At 42.2% G+C, this 20,044-nt stretch overlaps 1 protein-coding gene across 1 annotated transcript in view; it reads left to right on the top strand.

Annotated features, from left to right (window-relative positions):
• The first annotated feature begins 289 nt into the window (after positions 1 to 289).
• Positions 290 to 20,044, top strand: part of LOC105385271 (protein transport protein Sec24C) — a 31,044-nt gene continuing 11,289 nt past the window's right edge. The window contains exons 1-14 of the mRNA XM_048630843.1: positions 290 to 418; positions 1,150 to 2,350; positions 3,925 to 4,027; positions 4,513 to 4,700; positions 5,621 to 5,738; positions 6,180 to 6,265; positions 6,675 to 6,864; positions 7,701 to 7,810; positions 8,345 to 8,458; positions 8,919 to 9,005; positions 9,229 to 9,298; positions 10,210 to 10,325; positions 11,283 to 11,430; positions 11,869 to 12,029. Coding sequence (XP_048486800.1) covers positions 1,172 to 2,350; positions 3,925 to 4,027; positions 4,513 to 4,700; positions 5,621 to 5,738; positions 6,180 to 6,265; positions 6,675 to 6,864; positions 7,701 to 7,810; positions 8,345 to 8,458; positions 8,919 to 9,005; positions 9,229 to 9,298; positions 10,210 to 10,325; positions 11,283 to 11,430; positions 11,869 to 12,029 — 2,670 coding nt within the window. The 5' untranslated portion in view covers positions 290 to 418; positions 1,150 to 1,171. The remainder of the gene's footprint in view (positions 419 to 1,149; positions 2,351 to 3,924; positions 4,028 to 4,512; positions 4,701 to 5,620; positions 5,739 to 6,179; positions 6,266 to 6,674; positions 6,865 to 7,700; positions 7,811 to 8,344; positions 8,459 to 8,918; positions 9,006 to 9,228; positions 9,299 to 10,209; positions 10,326 to 11,282; positions 11,431 to 11,868; positions 12,030 to 20,044) is intronic.

Raw genomic sequence — 20,044 nt, 5'->3', positions numbered from 1 at the left:
TATCGTTTTGTAATAGGGGCTAGAATGCTAAATCAACAATTGACAGTTAATGAGAGCATTGCCACATTATATCGTAGCGTTCCATTACATGTAGAATTTTTCATCCTAAGTACAATTAAATTAATAAAAAATATATAGATGCGTGAAAATACTCAAGAATAATAAATGACACACAAAATTTTGTAATAATCTCAAATAATAAATGTATAGAGATCGGTATTAGTTTTAAGTTTCATTAAATTTTTGCTTAGAATGCTTTCCTTTTTACGCAATAAAAGGCAAATGATAAAAGTTCCACATCGGCGGTGTCAAGTTGGCAACATCGCCAGAATACGTGGCCCGTGTATTTTCTGTGTGAATTTCGTATCTTGTTTATATTTTTTATTGCAATTATTCACTTATAAATAGCCCAAAAACCGTAAGTAATCAAAGAATAAATGTAAATCTTTATGTTGATTAAGTTTTCTAGTGTATAAGTGAAGTGTTTGTTCCAAAAAATGTTGACGAATTTTCGTTGGCATCTGTCAGTTTTCGGATGACTACGTTATTTTGCGATTATTTCGGTATTTTCGTGTTATTCAGCTATGTTTACGTGAAAAACATTTAGGTAACTTCGTTACCGACCCTAGCCTACGTAATATTTATATAACTAGTCGTAAGAATATGCAAAATTTGTAACATATTTAGGGACAGGTTTCCTCACTAATTAGCTCGTAGGGAATGTGAATCGCATAAGAATTTTAAAGTATTTCGTATAAAACTAAATGCTCAATAGTTTCAAGACGATATATAAAGATATTCATAGAAAATATAGCAGGAAATCCAATTTAAAAGCTTATGTTATTCTTCAGAAAACTATCATATAATCTCGCTCTACGTACATTAGACCAATTTTAAACATACTCTGCTTCATACTCATCTTGATATTTTAGGCAATTAACCTTTTTCATTGGTTTGTTTTCCAGTACTGGTGCTAGTAATACCTACTTCAATCTTTATGAATGTATTCAATTAGATATCAATTTCAATCATTTTTTAAAACATAGCTAATGTGACTGAATGTTTACATAATAAATGATTTGGTTGTGATGTCTTCATTCCTCCACATATTATATTTCATTGGCTTAATGTACCCACTGTTGTTTCCAGGTGAACAAGTTGCCAGTACAAGATGATGAATCCACAGTTCATGCCTCCCGGGCAAAACAACAATGCACCAACCAACCCGCTTGGGTACCCTCCATCATCACAAGATATTAACGGTCACCAAAACCCTAACATGTATAGCCAAATGCCAAGCAACGGACAACCCATGCCACCAATGAACGACATGGCACAGAAGATGCAAGGCATGAACTTAAACGGGCCTCAAGGATTCCCGCCTTCCCAACTGCCTCCCGGTCAGATGCCGCCCGGAGCCAACTTCCCTCCTTCTTCAAATTTTGGTCCAGGCCAGGGCCCCCCGGGACAAAGGCCCGGTGCAAGCTATCCCCCTGGTAGGCCCGGAGGCCCCCCACAGCAGCCGCAAGGTCCACCTCAGATGCCTCCGAGCTCCACCCCGCATGGCTTTGCTCCCCCAAGTCTGGGTTCTGACCAGAATAGGGGCTACATGCCACCTCAGGGGCCTCCACAGGGCATGCAAGGACCTCCTAAGCCAATGCAGCCCCCTAGCTCTCAACCTAGTCAAATGGGCCCACCACAGATGGGTCAGCCGGGCATGCCACCGCAGCCTGGCTTCCAGGGCCAGCCCGGGCAGCAGCCCCCGCAGCCCAGCATGATGCCCCCACAGCAGCGGCAGCCGGGGCTCCCGCCGCAACCCGGACAACCTCCTCAGTCTGGGCTACCTCCACAAAACATGCCTCCACAGCAGCAGATGCCCGGTGGCCCTCAGCCCGGCATGCAGCAGCCAATGAAGCCTCCAATGCCTCAACAAGGGCAGCCGGGCCTTCCACCGTCTGGCCCAGGGCTGCCTCCGCAGCCCGGCCAGCCAGGGTTGCCACCTCTACCTAGTCAGCCGGATCTGCCTCCCCAGCCAGGGTACCCAGGCCAGCAGGGCATGCCGCAGCCAGGACAGATGCCGCCTCGGCAGGGTCCTCCACAACCGGGACAGATGCCTCCATCATCACAACCTGGGTTGCCTCCTCAGCCGGGGATGCCGCCCCAGCCTGGAATGAACCAGCTCGGGCTACCTCCACAACCAGGCATGCCTCCACAACCGGGAATGCCTCCACAACCGGGGATGAACCAACAGCAAGGCATGCCTCCTCAACCTGGGATGCCTCCTCAATCTGGGATGCCTCCACAACCGGGAATGCCTCCTCAGCCCGGGATGCAACAGCAGCAACAACAGGTAATTAATTAATATTTTACTACTTATTTCAGATCTATCAGAAGTGAACCATTGTGAGCCCAGTAGGCAATTGCTAAACTCTTCTAAACTATTTTCAGTGTTACACTTGTTTGCAGTGCTCTTTATTAGTGCACAGTTTGCCTACTGGAACGCAGCCTTACAAACGACGAATCAAGGTGTCACTTTATATGACGGAAAGCGAAATATCGGAGCTGCGCGGGCCACCACGCGTGTTTTGAAACTATACAAGGCCAGAACGCACCCATAGTGTACTAGCACTGTATAGTTTCTGTTAGATTTGGAATGTTTAATTGTAGACCTATGGATACTCCGATAGAAAGTGAAAAAAATAAATATTTTACTTGAAAATATACACGATTTGTGCGTACTAATCGCGTATACTTTCAAGTTGGGATTTACTGAATCGTACTTGAAAATATACATTGCTATTACCTACGCATATTGCTTGATTGGCGTACTTGTCGCATATAATTTATACCTACATGCTGATTCTAATTTACTTAACTATTTCGGTAAATGTAAATGACTACAATTGACTTGTTCTGCCTGTCATACCTATAAAATGATAATAAATGGAGATAAACAAGCTCTAATTTGATTGATAAATTGATATGTATAGCAATCATACTTGCAAGTAAGCATACCTACTAATATCTTATTATTTAATTGAATTAAGAGTAATACCTACTACACTCCTGTACGGATAAGACTAGCTTAATGACGCCGTCGGCAATATTAAAGTGCATTTAACAGCGCATCAAAATATTATTATAACCAACTTAAATAGTAAATTTTGATCAAATTTTAAATTTAATGGTTTAAAAAAATTAGGGTCATTTGGTGTTGACTTTTTGCTACTTGGACTTATTCATTGCTCGTGAGTGTAGTAGGTATTGCCCTATAGACCTATTATAGACATATTTTTCATCAAGTTTTGAATTCACCGTAATTGTCTTTTATTAATTGTTCTACACCCTCTCATGAGAAAATTTTTACTATTAACAACAGTTCTACAGTTTAATATCAATTTACTTTTTAACTTACGGTGTAAACAAAAAACACGTTACGAAATTAATGCCTAGTGCGGCATGATGATGCAATGTTTAGAAAGCAATAGACTTATTACTATTTCGCATGAAAGAAAGAGAGAGCAACAATTCAAAAGGGCTACCTGGTAACTAATCACGTATAGTTTCAAGTGCTCGCATTGCCGCTTGGCGCTTGAAAATATACACGATTAGTACGCAGTGGTAACTGCTGCAGTATATTTTCAAGCCATAATTTTGGCCCAACTTACTTGAAAATATACGCGATTAGTGCGTAATGGCCTTTTATACTTTCAAGTAAATCATGGCACCATTTTAATTTGAAAATATACGCGAGCAGTCCCAACCTCTGCGTTCTGGCCTTGTATAGTTTCAAAACACGCGGCCACAACCCTATCTTGTATTAAACGTGCCGTTTGCACGACAGCTCTCGTTCCTTCGTTTTGCGTCAGTATAGAGTAACCCTCCTCCTCTCTTCTCACTCTAACCTAACCCTATCTCCCTCAGTTCCAGGGCCAGCCGCCGATGCCGGGGTTGCCGCACATGCCGCCGCCGCTGTCGCAGCAACGCCAGTACCCGCCGGCGCAGCAACCCGCGCAGCAGTACCCAGGTGAGATAATTGCTGTATTTCGGTCGATAAATTACTTTTAAAGGACACGAGAAACGTCAGTAATCAGTAATGTAATCTCATAGAGAGAGTAAATTGAATCATACTCATAGATAAATTGAATTGCATTCTATAACGAATATATTTGTCCGAATTTTGCACAAACGGCCTACAGAAATCTGGTTTCATAACTACATTTACGACATAACTTGATACGATTTTATGCATTATTCATCTAAAAAACAGTCAACTTAGAGTTATATCTATGTACGAGTGTGACACAACCAATTTCACATATTTCTTAGCAAGCTTGCTGAGAAATAGAGAAATTCTTATCATGTCGGACACTAGGTAGACACTAGATACGTGGATGAGCATCTAAAACATAGTTTTTCAGGTAGCCTCACATAGTGAGCCCACCCATATTACATACATTCATTAATAAAATAATTAATGGTTATCTAACAAGCCACTTATCTCCCCCACAGGCATGCAACAGCCTCAACCCGGCTACCCCCCCCAACAGCAGCCGGGCTACCCCCCGCAGCCCGGGTACCCCCAACAGCCAGGCTATCCGCAGCAGGGCGCGTTCCCCGCGCAGCAGCCGAGCCACCCGCAGTATGGGTACCAGCAGCCGCCGCAGAAGAGGCTGGACCCTGACCAGATGCCCAGTCCGGTGAGTTGGAGTCTTTAGCAGCCCGTAACCATCCTCTGATGGACAGAAGCTTCCAGATGCCCAGTCCGGTGAGTTGGAGTCTTTAGCGTTTTAAGCAGCCTGTAACCGTCTACTCGTGGGCATAATCCTATCACTACTACTGGTCACAGGCCTCTCTAAAAGAGTGTGTGATCTCCAAACTCGTGTATCCCACCAGTCATCGGTTCTTACCAACCGGCGATTACCAACTTACGTTCAAAAAGTTGGATCTGAGGTTTCTTCATCGCAGTCGTAAACAGTTGTAATTTTATCTAATCTGCAGAAATTATATACAATTCATAACTTATTTATTTTTATTTTATAACCAATTTTTTATAGTATGTAATAAATTCTATAATTAAATACCATCGCATATATTATTATTTGCTTACACAACGCATAATATATGCAGATAGCTGTTATCAAGGGTCAGATATATTCATGTCAGCATTTCGCCCTTGTGTCAATGACTTAGGATACTACTGAAGAGATTACATATTGTGTTGTAACTCTAGTATTTGTAACAATACTTATTAAAATGGGTTGACCAATTTTTATGAATGTAGGTTAAATATAGATTAATCTGCCTAAAGACTGTTTTCCTGATTATAACACCTACCCATCTATTCTATTCATTCATTCATTCATTCTATTCTATTCCTTATCTTTGGATCCTTAATGAAATATTCTTTTTTTTACAATTCTTTACCGATGATCAATATATAATATTATAATGAATCTACACCTTTATTGAGAAGCTCGTTCGGCCAATCAGAAGAAGAAATCGCAAAAAACTCAACAAGCATATTTTCAAAGGTCTTTAAAATTAACCCCTTGAATCACCTCCTTCCGTCTTACTATACATTTATTGAACACCCTGTATAACCCCCCTCTCCCCCCAGATCCAGGTGATGGCGGACGACCAGCAGAACCGCGGCGGCGTGTTCGTCACCAACGAGAAGGGTTTAGTGCCGCCGCTCGTCACGACCGACTTTATAGTGGACGATAAGGGGAATGCTAGTGAGTATTGTCACACCGTATCAACTGTAATTTGTAAAGTTTGCACTCAAGAAACCTGAGCCCTTTCAGTAGCAATGTCAGTCTAAGAGGGGTCAGGTTTCTGTACAAGACACGTCCGGCGCACCCTGAGCAGGCTGTTAATGGCTGGTTAATCTTTTTACCACGGTGATAAATCCTAAAACAGCTCTAGTCTTTGTCACTGTCATGCTAAGAAGAACAAGAAGTCACACCTATTTCTTTATACACTAATATACAGGATGGTCATGGCATAAGTCATGGTCCAAATCTATTAGGGTGATTGAGGACGTCATAACGAGTAACTACGTAGCAGCGTACCCTTGTACCGCTAGCATAAAAAGTCATCACACTTTTTCATAAGTTTAAAAAAATAACAATTAATTTCTGTAAAAAAACCATAGCCAAACTCTTTTCCGTTCGCAGGTCCCCGCTACATTCGCAGTTCCATGTACAGTGTACCTGTAACCGCCGACCTACTGAAGCAGACCGCCATGCCATTCTGTCTCGTTGTGAGTATCATCATCGTTTAGGCTTCATCATCATCATCATCATCATCAGCCTCTGTGGACCTATGTGTAGGCCTATGGCCTCTCAAGGAGCCCCTCAACAAAAACAATTTCTGCAATGCGACAAGATGGGTGACAGAACTTAACACGCAAAACACTTAGCTTTTGTCTAGAGATTTCCTTTATCGAATCATAAAGACCTTGGCTGTTATATCTAATATAACTATTCTGAAATTAAAGTTACATACTCCACTTACTGTAATGCACGAATGACAACTAAACTGGCTAATTCTATCACCACGGAGACAACCCCTAGTCAACAGTCTCACAGACACGCTAAGAATGTGTCACTACTAAACACCCTTTATAACACAAACAACAACACCTACCTAATCATCCAACCCACCCCCAGATATCCCCGATGGCCGAAACCGTGGGCACGGAACAAGAGCCCCCTCTCATAGACTTCGCGGCGCTGACGGGGTCTCCCACGCTAGGCCCCGTGCGGTGCGCGCGCTGCAAGGCCTACATGTGCCCCAACATGAAGTTTGTGGACGCGGGACGCCATTTCAAGTGCGCGTTTTGTAAGGCGCAGACTGAAGGTGAGGTTTTTGAAATGATAATTATGAGTTTCTTGCCATGATAGCGTGTCCGCACTTAGATCACGAATAAACCATTAAAACATATCAATCGTGACCGGTAACACGGAATATTTATCGACGTATATAAACTCGTTTAATTCACTTTCCACTATCGCTAACGGTGCCGTGCAGCCGGGTCTAGCCGGGATTCGATCCTAGGAACGTTGGCGGTTGTTGATAAAATGATGATTTTAGCATAAAAGTACCAGGCGTCCATATCTATAAAGAGACAAATATAAAAGCCAGTGCGGTGCGCGCGCTGCAAGGCCTACATGTGCCCCAACATGAAGTTCGTGGACGCGGGACGCCATTTCAAGTGCGCGTTTTGTAAGGCGCAGACTGAAGGTGAGGTTTTAGGGGTTTTGTAGTTATTTTATATCGATTTATCTGCGTTGATGACCGTACCGTGTAGCTAGGAGTGGCCTTGATTGGATATGGTTGGATGATTGATGAAATGACGGATGTTTGCATAAAAGTACCAGGCGTCCATATCTATCAAAGAGCTCTCCAACTCGAAAGCGCTAATTAAATCCACAAGCCGGCAAGCACAGGGAAAATCGAACGTTGACCTTTGCATCTACAACCAATAACAATCTCTGCCGCCGGCCATCAAGGTCACCGTTCGAGCGTGATGGCACTATTACTGTGCGCGTGCGACAGAGACAAATATAAAAAGGGCAATGCCCGTTTTTCGCTGTGCTTAGCGACCGTGCTTTGCAATGCACACATCACACTTCTACCACCACTCCATCATCAAATCTTTAACCATAACCTCAAGTGCAATTTTTTTTTGACAGTTCCGATGGAGTACACCCAATACATCAACAGTATGCAGCAGTACGGCCGAGTTCCCGCCGAGATGGCGCTGGGAGCCTACGAGATCGTCGCTACTAAGGAGTACTGTCGGGTTTGTACTATAGTTTTACATAAATTTCTGAGGGCCTAGTAGGAGTTTTTATTAATGTTCGAGGCGCCTTTACCGAAATGTATACGCAAATTTGTATGGGGCTGCGGAAGTGTGTTTACCGCTAGATTGCGCCTCCATCATGTGTATATTAATTTGCGTTTAGTTTTCACTTCAAGAACGTCTACTAAAGTTGTAGAATTAGTTTTAGATAAATTGATTACTTTTCAGAGGACCTTTATCTATTTGGTTGTGTAACACAAGCTTTATTCGGCTTATTGTTATTGTGTCACCATTATTGACTGATTTCTTTTTCAAAAGTTTCACTGAAGTTCCGCTAGGGGCGCCACTTTATAGAGAAAACTAAACTTTCGCACCTTATCAAATTCAGATACAGCATTTTATTCATTCAAGCCCTGACGGTTAGTTACTTAAGGTAGAAAAGTATAAAGCTATCTATAAAGCTGACAATACTCATCTCCTTTGCTGACTGTACTTAAATATTTTGCTGATTGTACATGTATATTTTTTTAACAGAACAACACGCTGCCCAACCCGCCGGCGCTGGTGTTCGTGATCGACGTCTCCTACAATTCCGTCAAAAACGGCTTACTCGAGACCCTGTGCGACAACATCATGACCATCATACAGGTATGTGTTTATATTAATGTATTTGTGCAAGCAAATTTTAACACCCAGAGGTCTCTGGTTCGATTCCAGATTGTAACCTCAGTTGTTCAATGTTAAATTAATGATCATTATAAGCAATATAATTTATTAGCATCAAACGAAGTTTTATGAATATGGCTCATTTATTGGTGTGCCCTAAAATTCTTTTGAAATCTAGAGCAGCCAACTTCAGAAACATTCAAGTGGTTTCGACCGAATTGTACTTAGGTCGCTTTTCCGCTATGATCACAACCCAATGTTGTGCCCTGATCGCTAAAACGGACATACTTGTGGTCCTCCTTCCACTCTTTCACTTTCCGATTCATATTAGTCACTTATACAACGCATTTTTTTTTCAATTATCTGTCTGACAAGTAATTAAAATAGTAAAATATTACCATTTACCACCCTGTATTATTAATGTATAATTTGTTATTCCCAGTCGATGCCGACGGACGAGGCCGGACGCAGCTACACTCGCGTCGGGTTCATCACATACAGCTCTACCGTGCACTTCTACAACATCAAGGTAATATCATAATGTCCTCATATAGTTGAACCAGGACAAACGAGCTGAGCTTTCTGGACAAATTAAATGACCCCCTAAGTATGAAAATAGATAGATATAATATTATATTCTTTAGAATATGTGGGGATGCAAGATGCAAGCAAACATCACAGAACAGTTACATAATGTTGGTATGATTGAGTTACAATGTGATGTTGGAATTTCATAACATGTTTCTCCGCAGGGCACGCTCGCGCAGCCGCAAATGTTATCAGTGGGCGACGTCGGGGACATGTTCGTGCCTCTACTGGAAGGTAAGCTCTTTGACTCACCTTACAGTATCAGGATATTAGCTGAAATTTACTGCTGGACATAGGCTGCCTCCCAAGGAGCGTCACAACACTCTGTGATCTGTCCTCGGCCTTACTAATACTAATCCTTTTATATTCTAATTGGGAGTATAAGTACCTGCATCTAGCACTCTTAATTTTAAAAACTGTAAGTACATAAACCTTCCCCTTGAATCACTGTATAAAAATAAACTGTAAAGGGTTTTTCAATAAGGGCGGGTAGATTTTGAAACGAAATTAAACAAGCTGCGTATGAGGTATCAACAATTTTTTTTATTTATTTAAAAGGCCCATATATGCCATTAAGTATGGAAGATGACATCATTCAAATGCCCGCCTCAGCTTCTCACAGTGGCACGGATCCGAGTGGTCCAATTTTCAATGACTTTTCCGCATAGATCGACTGCCTCGGGTTCTGCTGTACACTTTGACAGACCGCCGCAATGTTCTCGGCTGATCTTGTGTTTCTTGAACGTACAGGTGTGGGTTGATCGATTAACGAACCGGTTGTTTCAAATTTGGCCACCAAACGCTGAAGAGTCGACTGTGAAGGGCCACCACGTCTACCGTAAAATGGGCGCAATGCACGCAACGTTTGCACTAACACTTATTTTGATAATAAAGTTTTATCATTTGTACGCGCTGTTCAATCGTGTAACCTGCCATGGTGATTTGGCATAAGCAACTGAATAATAAGCAAAAGATTTGACAATTGTCACCAAAACAAAATGGCCGCCACGGGCCCCCAAAATCTACCCGCGCCAATTGAAAAACCCTTTACAAAAATCCGTTGCGTTTTAAAGATTTAGACTTTGTTTTATTTGATTTATGAATTCTGGGGACAGATTGTAATTGAATGTTTATTCCCTTTGCAGGGTTCCTGGAGCGGCCCGAAGACAGCGGCCCCGTGCTGCAGCAGCTGCTGGAGATGCTGCCCGTGCTGTTCCGCGACAACCGCGACACCGAGACCATCCTGCTGCCCGCCGTACAGGTGACTAGCTATATGTACATGTAGCATGGCGCGCGGGCTCTTGCAGACAGCGGCCCCGTGCTGCTGGAGATGCTGCCCGCCGTGCAGGTTACATCTTGCATGCATTTTTTATTGTTTGGACCAAGTTAACCGAGACCCAACAAACAGTTCAATTTCTTACTCTTCATTATCACAGAGTCGCAGTTAAAACCGTTTATTTACCTTCCTTGAAGAACATAGATTTAATTTAAAAATCGTAAACACAGCCAATGTCAAATCGTTACACAAATACAGTTTTTGTACACAAGGTATTCCACGAAGAAGATTATGACATCATGAGCCGAAAAGCGTGGATCCAACGCGCAAAAATGCCATGTTCTCGGCATTCCTCATCCATTCATAATATTTTTAAGTCTGTTGCAAATTTAACATCTCGTTTTGAGTCTAGTCTAATATGAAATGGAGCGGTGGTAGCTCAGTCGGGTAAGCGCCCGCTTCTCACGCCAGAGATGCGGGTTCGAATCCCGGCGCTGACATGTACCAATGAGTTCTTTTCTGAATTTAAGTACAATGTATACCATCGCTCTTACGGTGAAGGAAAACATCGTGAGGAAACCTGCATATCTAGATTTAGCACATCTAGATATGTGAACCCACCAACCCGCAGTGGACCAGCGTGGTGGGAAATGGTCCAAGCTTAGGAAGGCAGTTTAGACCTTGGGGATATGCACAAAGGTTCCATTCGAGAGAGCCAGGTGCAGGTACTGACACCCTCACAGAGAATAGAATAGAATAGAGTCTAGTCTAGAACATGCAGGTCCTAAACATTTCTATTCTTGCCACAGACATATATGACACTAGTTGCCACAAATGCAATTTGTTGAGCAGTACGTAGAGTACGTACACTTGGGGCATCTAGTCTCATATATTATGTCTGGGTTTTTTTATGTTTTTAACACACGTTAATCCTCTCCCTAGGCGGGTCTAGAAGCCCTGAAAGCCGCCGACACGTCCGGCCAACTCCTAGTGTTCAACACCACCCTACCTACCTACCCCGCGCCGGGGAAACTGATCAACAGAGAGGACAGGAAACTGCTGGGGACGGATAAGGAGAAACAGATACTGGGTATGTAGTTCATGAGTTTTTTAGATTTTATAGTTAATCTAGGATAACAAAAGACAAACAAACGAGAGCAATCCTGAGACAGCGCTTTGAACTAGATTTTTCGTAAGTGATCCGGCTCGCAGGATCATATTAGGTATGCTTATGCTTTAGCATCACGGCCGTCTTTTGTTCCATACCATAAGCTATAGTTTTTTTATGTAAGGACACGGAGTGCCTATTAGAATCACTCTGTCACGCTGATAGATCAACATAACAAAGCGATCGTTCCTAGGTGCTAGCTCAGCGCTGATAATTCATAATTATTGCCTCAACTTTGACGGTCAGCTGACCTATTCCAATGGTTTGTATTCATGCTTACACCGTTCTCAAAATATTACCTAACCGCTAAAACTACCACCAATCCTTATAAAATAATAACCCCACCATTTCTCCCCACAGCCCCCCAAACCACGGACTACAACGAGCTGGGCCAAGCCTGCTCGGCGGCGGGAGTGTGCGTGCAGCTGTTCACGTGCAACAACGCGTATGTGGACGCGGCGACGATAGGGCAGCTGCCGCGGCTCACGGGGGGACAGACGCACAAGTACACGTACTTCACTGTGAGTATATGTCGTATCTACATGATGAGGCGATAAATATAGCCTACACTGCTGCATAACTAGAACGGGGCGCAAACGACAAAACGTGACAAAAACTGCTGCATAACTAGCGCTAGGTCGTAAGAAGCTCTAACGACAAAATGTGACAAAAACTGCTGCATAACTACTCTCTAATTTTTAATTGAAAAGAATTCTGACATTTTATAAGTGATCCTACTAAAAAAGTTCTTTACCGAAAAAAGGAAAAATTGCGATCCATTTCTGGGCAATAATTTTTTCTTAATATTTTTATACAAAAAGATAAATCTAAATATTTACTTGCTCAAGTAAACTAATACAAAAATAATAAATATTTCAATATAATAGCTGTTCCCGCGAGCTTCGCTTCGCCTTAATAAGTTTTCCCGTGGGAATTCCGCGATAAAAAGTAACATATGAGTTAATCCAGGGTGTCAGCTAACTCCATTCCAAATTTCATTAAAATCGGTTCAGCCGTTTTGACGGGAAGAAATAACAAACATACACACGTACATACATACATACATACATACATACATACATACATACATACACACATACACTTACAAACTTTCGCATTTATAATATGAAGTAGGATCACGACTCACGACCAATGTATCGAAATAATTTTAATTGCTTTATTTTATTCTTTAGCATGGCATCACTTCCTACTAAATTCAGGGATAATAAACCTTTTTAATCAATTTCAAAAAAATATTTTCTATTCGGTAAGTACGTACATATATGTTCGGTATGTATGTAAGATTATTGGAACTGCACCATATTGACATATGACAATATATCAGGGCTAATAAACAAATATTCAAAATTTTATAAATGTTTATGTACCTATGTATGTTTATATGCTTGTTGGTATGTATGTTTGTCCACGCATACCTCCGAAACGATTGATCCGATTGTCACTATTCTTTTTGAGGGTTCCGTACCTCAAAAGGAAAAAAAAGAACCCTTATAGGATCACACTTTGTTGTCACCACCTTTTTTCTCGGAAACGGGTAAAGATATCAAGCTGATATTTCGTATAGATGTACATAATTATGATAAAATTAAAAGGAAAACTACCTCAGGTAATTAAGTAGACTTGTACGGAACACTCAGTGCGCGAGTCCAACTGGCTCAGTCGGGTAAGCGCCCGCTTCTCAAGCAAGAGATGCGGGTTAGAATCTCGGCGCTGACATGTAGGTAACAATGAGTTCTTTGAATTTAAGTACAATGTATACCATCGCTCTTACGGAGAAGGAAAACATCTAGATGTGTGAACCCACCAACACCGCAGTGGACCAGCGTGGTGGGAAATGGTCGAAGCTTAGGAAGGCAGTATGGAGATGCTGGAGGCGCTTCCCCATGGCAAAGGGAGGATCCTCCGACCGTAGGAACCAAGTGTAGGTTTCATCAAAATCGGTTAGTGAGTTTCAAGAAAGATTTTAATTCGACTTCTTTGAATGCTCGAATGCGCTTATATGTTCTCAGTCTCAGTGTAATTTGCTTCTATTTCTTGTCTACATCTTGTTATATTTGTTAAGTTTCTGTTAGGTTTTTCCTTGTTGACTTTTCGCGTTGTGATCGTTTGTTGATTTTTATAAACGTTATGGAGCCACAACCTGGCCATTCCCGGGAAACAGCCCCAACTGACAGAGCACAAGAGTCAGACTTTCTCTCTCCCAGAAAAAAGCGTCCTCGTGGTTCTTTTTCGCCAAACGAAAAGACCATCATTCTAAATATTTACAAATATAATATAGAAAATTGGCCGGAAACAACTGATTGGAGTGCAAAGGAATGTGCTAAAAAGACTTCCGAGATGATTGGCGTGAGTCTGTCAAGTGTCTATAAAATTATCAAAGAATATAAAGACACAAAAGAGTTTCAGAAACCGAAAAAGAGTGGTCCGCAACTATCTTTCATACATTTTGATGACTTTACTTTTACGACAATTCGACGAAAGGTTCACGCGTTTTTCTACAGGAACGAAATTCCGACTATTGCAAATTTTTCACCTCTATTCAAATACGAACGCAACATCGGCCTGACATCGGCGTACTACGGCTACCGTTTCAAAAAGAATTACGTTTTTAGATATATTTTCTACGACAGCGATTATATAAGATAATTGAGATTATCTTTAATTGTATTTTTCACTGTTTGTGATGTATTTAGGTACGGTAATTATTTCTCACCGTAGGTAAATCCCCTTTTAATTTGGAGCGCCGCACTTAATAAAATGGATACAGGGACTAAAAAAAAATTACTATAGTCTCAGATGTCCAGAGTCGAGACTCGTATTGAAAAAGTGCCCAGCCCAAAAAGGTTTGTGATCTCTGATTTGTCTAAAATTGATAACTGTCAGAATTCCGTAAGAATACTAATTACAGTGTAGTGCTAGGTCGTAAAACGCTCTAACGACAAAATGTGACAAAAACTGCTGCATACCTAACTAGCAAGACGCTCTAATGACAAAACGTGTCAAAAACCTCGCGTGCTCATATCGCGCAGACTAGAGAACAAGCGTGACACAAACCTCGTTTTACGCATCTTGTGACATTATGGAGTGATCAATAGTACGCTGCTGCATACCTAGCACGCAAGACGCGTAACCGCCGACAAAAAGTGGCAAAAATACCCATATTGCGCGGACTAGAAAACAAGCGTGACACAAGCCTCGTTTTCCGCATCTAGTGCCCCTAGGCTAGGTATGCAGCACATCTGCGGCGTGCCTCGGTGCGGCGCGTGCAGCTGTTCACGTGCAACAACGCGTATGTGGACGCGGCGACGATAGGGCAGCTGCCGCGGCTCACGGGGGGACAGACACACAAGTACACGTACTTCACTGTGAGTGTATATGTAGATGATATGGTGATAAATACATACACTGCCTACTTGATGAGGCGATAAATAGTAGCTTCTCCATACTTAATAACTAGTAAGTGACGCAAGACGCTCTAACGACAAAACGTGACAAAAATTGCTGCATACCTAACTAGCATGGGACGCAAGACGCTCTAACGACAAAACGTGGCAAAAATTGCTGCATACCTAACTAGCATGGGACGCAAGACACGTTAACGCAAAACGTGACAAAAATCTTGCGTCGTTCACTTAGCACGGGGCGCAAGACGCTCTAAAACGCGGCAAAAATCTTGCGTCCTTCACTTAGCACGGGGCGCAAGACGCGTCAAAAATCTTGCGTCGTTAACTGAGCACGGGGCGCAAGACGCAACAACGCAAAACGTGACAAAAATCTCGAGTGTTCATATCGCGCGGACTAGAGAACAAGCGTGACACAAGCCTCGTATTACGCGTCTTGTGACATTATGGAGCGATCAATAGTACGCTGCTGCATACCTAGCATGCAAGACGCGCAAACGACAAAATGTGTCAAAAATCTTGCGTGCTCCTATAGCGGGAACTACGAAAAAGAGCGTGACACAAGCTTCGTTTTACGCGTCTAGTGCCCCTAGGCTAGGTATGCAGCACATCTAGTGCCCCTAGGCTAGGTATGCAGCACATCTAGTGCCCCTAGGCTAGGCATGCAGGACATCTAGTGCCTCTAGGCTAGGTATGCAACACATCTGCGGCGTGCCTCGGTGCGTGTGCGTGCAGCTGTTCACGTGCAACAACGCGTATGTGGACGCGGCGACGATAGGGCAGCTGCCGCGGCTCACGGGGGGACAGACGCACAAGTACACGTACTTCACTGTGAGTGTGTAGCTAGATGATAGGGTGATGAGTCACTGCTGCATAGGTAATAAATAACTAGCAAGGGAAGCAAGACACTCTAAAACGTGTCACAAATCTTGCGCGGACTAGATATGAGGTGATGGCGGCCACACGCACAAGTACACGTACTTCACTGTGAGTATACGTCATGATGCGTACAACAAAATGTATCAAAAATCTTGCTTTGCGAGTCCACGCGATATGAGCACGCAAATTATTTTACGCGTCGTGCTAGACTTGCAGGCAGGGGCATCTAAGGATTACAGCAAAACTGTGTTCCGCAAGTCAGGTCTAGCAGGCCAGAGGGTTCCCTCTCAGGTTTTCAACCAATCATGTCCATGGTCCAACCTTTTGGATCCACGTTTCTGAATTACATATTTAGAAAAATAGATAGAATATTCTTTATTTGCACACACACATGAAATAAACCTACATAACTTATATACTAACACATACAGGGTGTCCCAAAAGTCAACGTCATCCCTTAAAGGGCTGATAGGTCAGCTCATGAGAGGCCAGAATATCACAATATGACCTTAGTAAAAACTCGATAATTTTCGAGATATTGACACTTTTATAAATTTGCTGAAAATCGACACCTTGGATCAGTTTTTTGCGTGCCGCCGGTACAAAAATCCATATTGTTAGAATTTGTTTGGTGTTGCATCACCCTGTATAGGCCTGCTATTGATCGCAGTCAAAAAAAATATAGAGTAATGCTGTATGTTTAAAAAAAACACGGTTTTCAAAGTCATAAAAGGTAAACGTATTTTTTTATATACAACTTTGACTCTACATACTGTAAAAAAAATATACCACGCAAACCTGGCACCTTATTTGAAAAGATTGCTCATTTAATGCAGTTTCCAAAATGGTATAAAACGTTGCTATTGTTTCAATTAACAAAAAAGTTATTGCTATTTTAGTACAAAACGACCTCGATGTAAAATTGTTTGAAGGAAATTTATCTGACTGAATTTATTAAGGGTAAGTCATGTTGGAATGAGTAAAAGTAAAATAGGTGGTGGGGTCAGCCGTGGCAACATAGATGACGCAAAAATAGCTAAGAAAAAACTTACCAAACTCTTACAAAACATATTTTGCGTTTTTTACACCTTATTGAAAAAAAACAAACATTTATTGACTTTTATTTTTATTTGTCAAAATTATAACACCACATTATTATATTAAGTACATAATCAGCAAAAAATAATACTCATTAATGGTCATAATCATAATTTTGAAAGTTTAGTTTTGTTTAAAAATAACTTTAAAATAAATAACAAGTAATTAGAGGTAATGTTAATGACAAACTGATCTGTCCCTTTTTTGGATACTGTGGGTGTACAATGTACATGTGTAAGCGTTTTACTTGTACAATATCACACATTAGCACTACCCAGGAATGTACGTTACCATGCGCTACATTTATGGGGAATGTGGAGTTGCTATAGTCCACTTTTTAGAGAAATTTTTTACTCAAAATGCGTTTTTTTCATTAACTGTGACAACGTTGTCTCTTCTCCCACTCCCGGCCACACCACCTATTTTTCTTTTACTCATTCCAACATGACTTACCCTTAATAAATTCAGTCAGATAAATTTCCTTCAAACAATTTTACATCGAGGTCGTTAAAAAAATAGCAATAACTTTTTTGTTAATTAAAACAATAGCAACGTTTTATACCATTTTGGAAACTGCATTAAATGAGCAATCTTTTCAATTAAGGTGCCAGGTTTGCGTGGTATATTTTTTTTACAGTATGTAGAGTCAAAGTTGTTTATTAAAAAATACGATTACCTTTTATGACTTTGAAAACCGTGTTTTTTTAAACATACAGCATTACTCGATATTTTTTTTGACTGCGATCAATAGCAGGCCTATACAGAGTGATGCAACACCAAACAAATCCTAACAATATGGATTTTTGTACCGGCGGCACGCAAAAAACTGATCCAAGGTGTCGATTTTCAGCAAATTTATAAAAGTGTCAATATCTCGAAAATTATCGAGTTTTTACTAAGGTCTCTCTCTCTCTCTCAGCCTTCTGTAGTCCACTGTTGGACATAGGCCTCTCCTAACGATCGCCACCCCAAACGGTCACCCGCCATCTGCATCCAGCGGCTTCCCGCTACCTTCCGCAGATCATCAGACCAACGGGTTGGGGGGCGACCGACACGCCGTTTGCCGACACGGGGTCTCCACTCCAGAACCTTTCTACTCAAGCGGTCGTCGGCTCTGCGGGCTACGTGGCCAGCCCATTGCCACTTCAGCGTGCTAATCCTTTTGGCTATGTCGGTAACTTTAGTTCTCCTGCGGATTTCTTCATTACGAATCCTATCTCGCAGGGACACGCCTAACATAGCCCTTTCCATAGCACGCTGAGCAACTCTGAGCTTGTGGATAAGCCCTTTGGTGAAGCACCACGTCTCGGCTCCGTAAGTCATCACTGGCAACACGCACTGATTGAAAACTTTTGTTTTCAGACACTGAGGTATGTTTTCAGTGAAGATGTGTCGTAATTTCCCGAACGCTGCCCATCCGAGTTGGATTCTACGAGCTACCTCTTTATCGAAGTTGGATTTACCTAATCGGATCGACAACTTCGATGGTGACACCTCCTACAGTTACGGGCGATGATGAAACATGTTCGTTCGACATGACCTTTGTCTTGTCCATGTTCATTTTCAGCCCAACTTGTTTAGAGGCATCATTGAGGTCTGTGAGCATTTCGCCTAACTCCTCCAGCGTTTCCGCCATAATAACTATGTCATCAGCAAATCGTAGATGAGAGATATATTCGCCATTGACGTTAATGCCCAGTCTTTTCCACTCTACAAGCTTAAAAACATCTTCCAGTGCACAGGTGAACAGTTTCGGAGAAATAACATCTCCCTGTCTCACGCCCCTTTGCAACTGGATCGGTTTTGTGCTATGTTCGTGTAATCGAACTGACATTGTGGCAGCATTGTACATACATCTCAACACCTCGATATAGCGATAGTCTATATGGCACCGCTGAAGGGATTGAAGCATCGCCCAGAGCTCAATAGAATCAAAGGCTTTCTCATAGTCCACAAACGCTAGACATAAAGGTAGATTATACTCCTCGGTCTTCTGTATAACCTGCCGAAGCGTGTGTATATGATCTATGGTACTATAGCCTTTTCGGAACCCGGCTTGTTCGGGTGGCTGGAAGTCGTCGAGTCTTTGCTCGAGACGATTCGTAATAACTCTCGAAAACAGCTTGTACACATGGCTCAGAAGTGCAATGGGTCTATAATTCTTCAATAGGGCTTTGTTGCCTTTCTTGAAGAACAAAGTCACTACACTTCTGCTCCATGCCTCCGGGCTTGTGCCTTCGAGTATGACTGAATTAAACAGCCTCCGAAGTGCTATTAAAATCGGTCTACCGCCGGCTTTCAGAAGTTCTGTCGTTATTCCATCATCTCCCGGAGCTTTGTTGTTTTTTAGCTGTTTGAGAGCTATACTAATCTCGTCTAGACTGACGTCCGGAATATCTTCGGTATAGTGTCGGGTGAGTGGCGCTCGGCTGTCGTGAGCACCGCTGGTAATAGGGTTTTGTGTTGTGGTGTATAACTGTCCGTAGAATCTCTCAATTTCTCCCAGAATTTCGGGCACTGATGAAACGGTGTTGCCAGTGTCGGTCTTCAGTTGGGTCAACAGAGTCTGCCGAACAGGTCGATCATATTGTGATATTCTGGCCTCTCATGAGCTGACCTATCAGCCCTTTAAGGGATGACGTTGACTTTTGGGACACCCTGTATGTACAAAAATGGCGGCCTTATCGCTTAAAGCGATTTTTTCAAGACAACCTTAGGGTGGAAGGATATTTATTATCAAATTTACCATTGCTGGCAGGACGCACTAGTACAAGACCTTGTTCTTATTAGCTCATTTCTAGTAGTATATATAGTAACTAAATGACCCCGTTTCCCAACGGACCTTCTCAAACGACTCCCAAGTCCTTCAACCTCCGCACCAACTTACATTCACCCCCCATTTCCCCCCCCCCCCCAGGCGGACGTAGACGGCCCCCGCCTGATCCACGTAATCCTTATCGTAATCCAATAATTACCAGCTTACATCGAGCTAGACCAGAGCGTTTCCACAAAAGAAATCGTTTACCCCTGACATGATTATTGATCCTTTGGCTGATACGATTGGCCCAATTTCAACTATAACAACAAAAAATCTACACACATCACTTTTTTATATTTTTATCTTCTGTATAAAAATT

Source organism: Plutella xylostella, chromosome 27, assembly GCF_932276165.1.
Source record: "Plutella xylostella chromosome 27, ilPluXylo3.1, whole genome shotgun sequence".
Taxonomy (NCBI): domain Eukaryota; kingdom Metazoa; phylum Arthropoda; class Insecta; order Lepidoptera; family Plutellidae; genus Plutella; species Plutella xylostella.
This window is presented reverse-complemented; position numbering and strand designations above follow the sequence as displayed.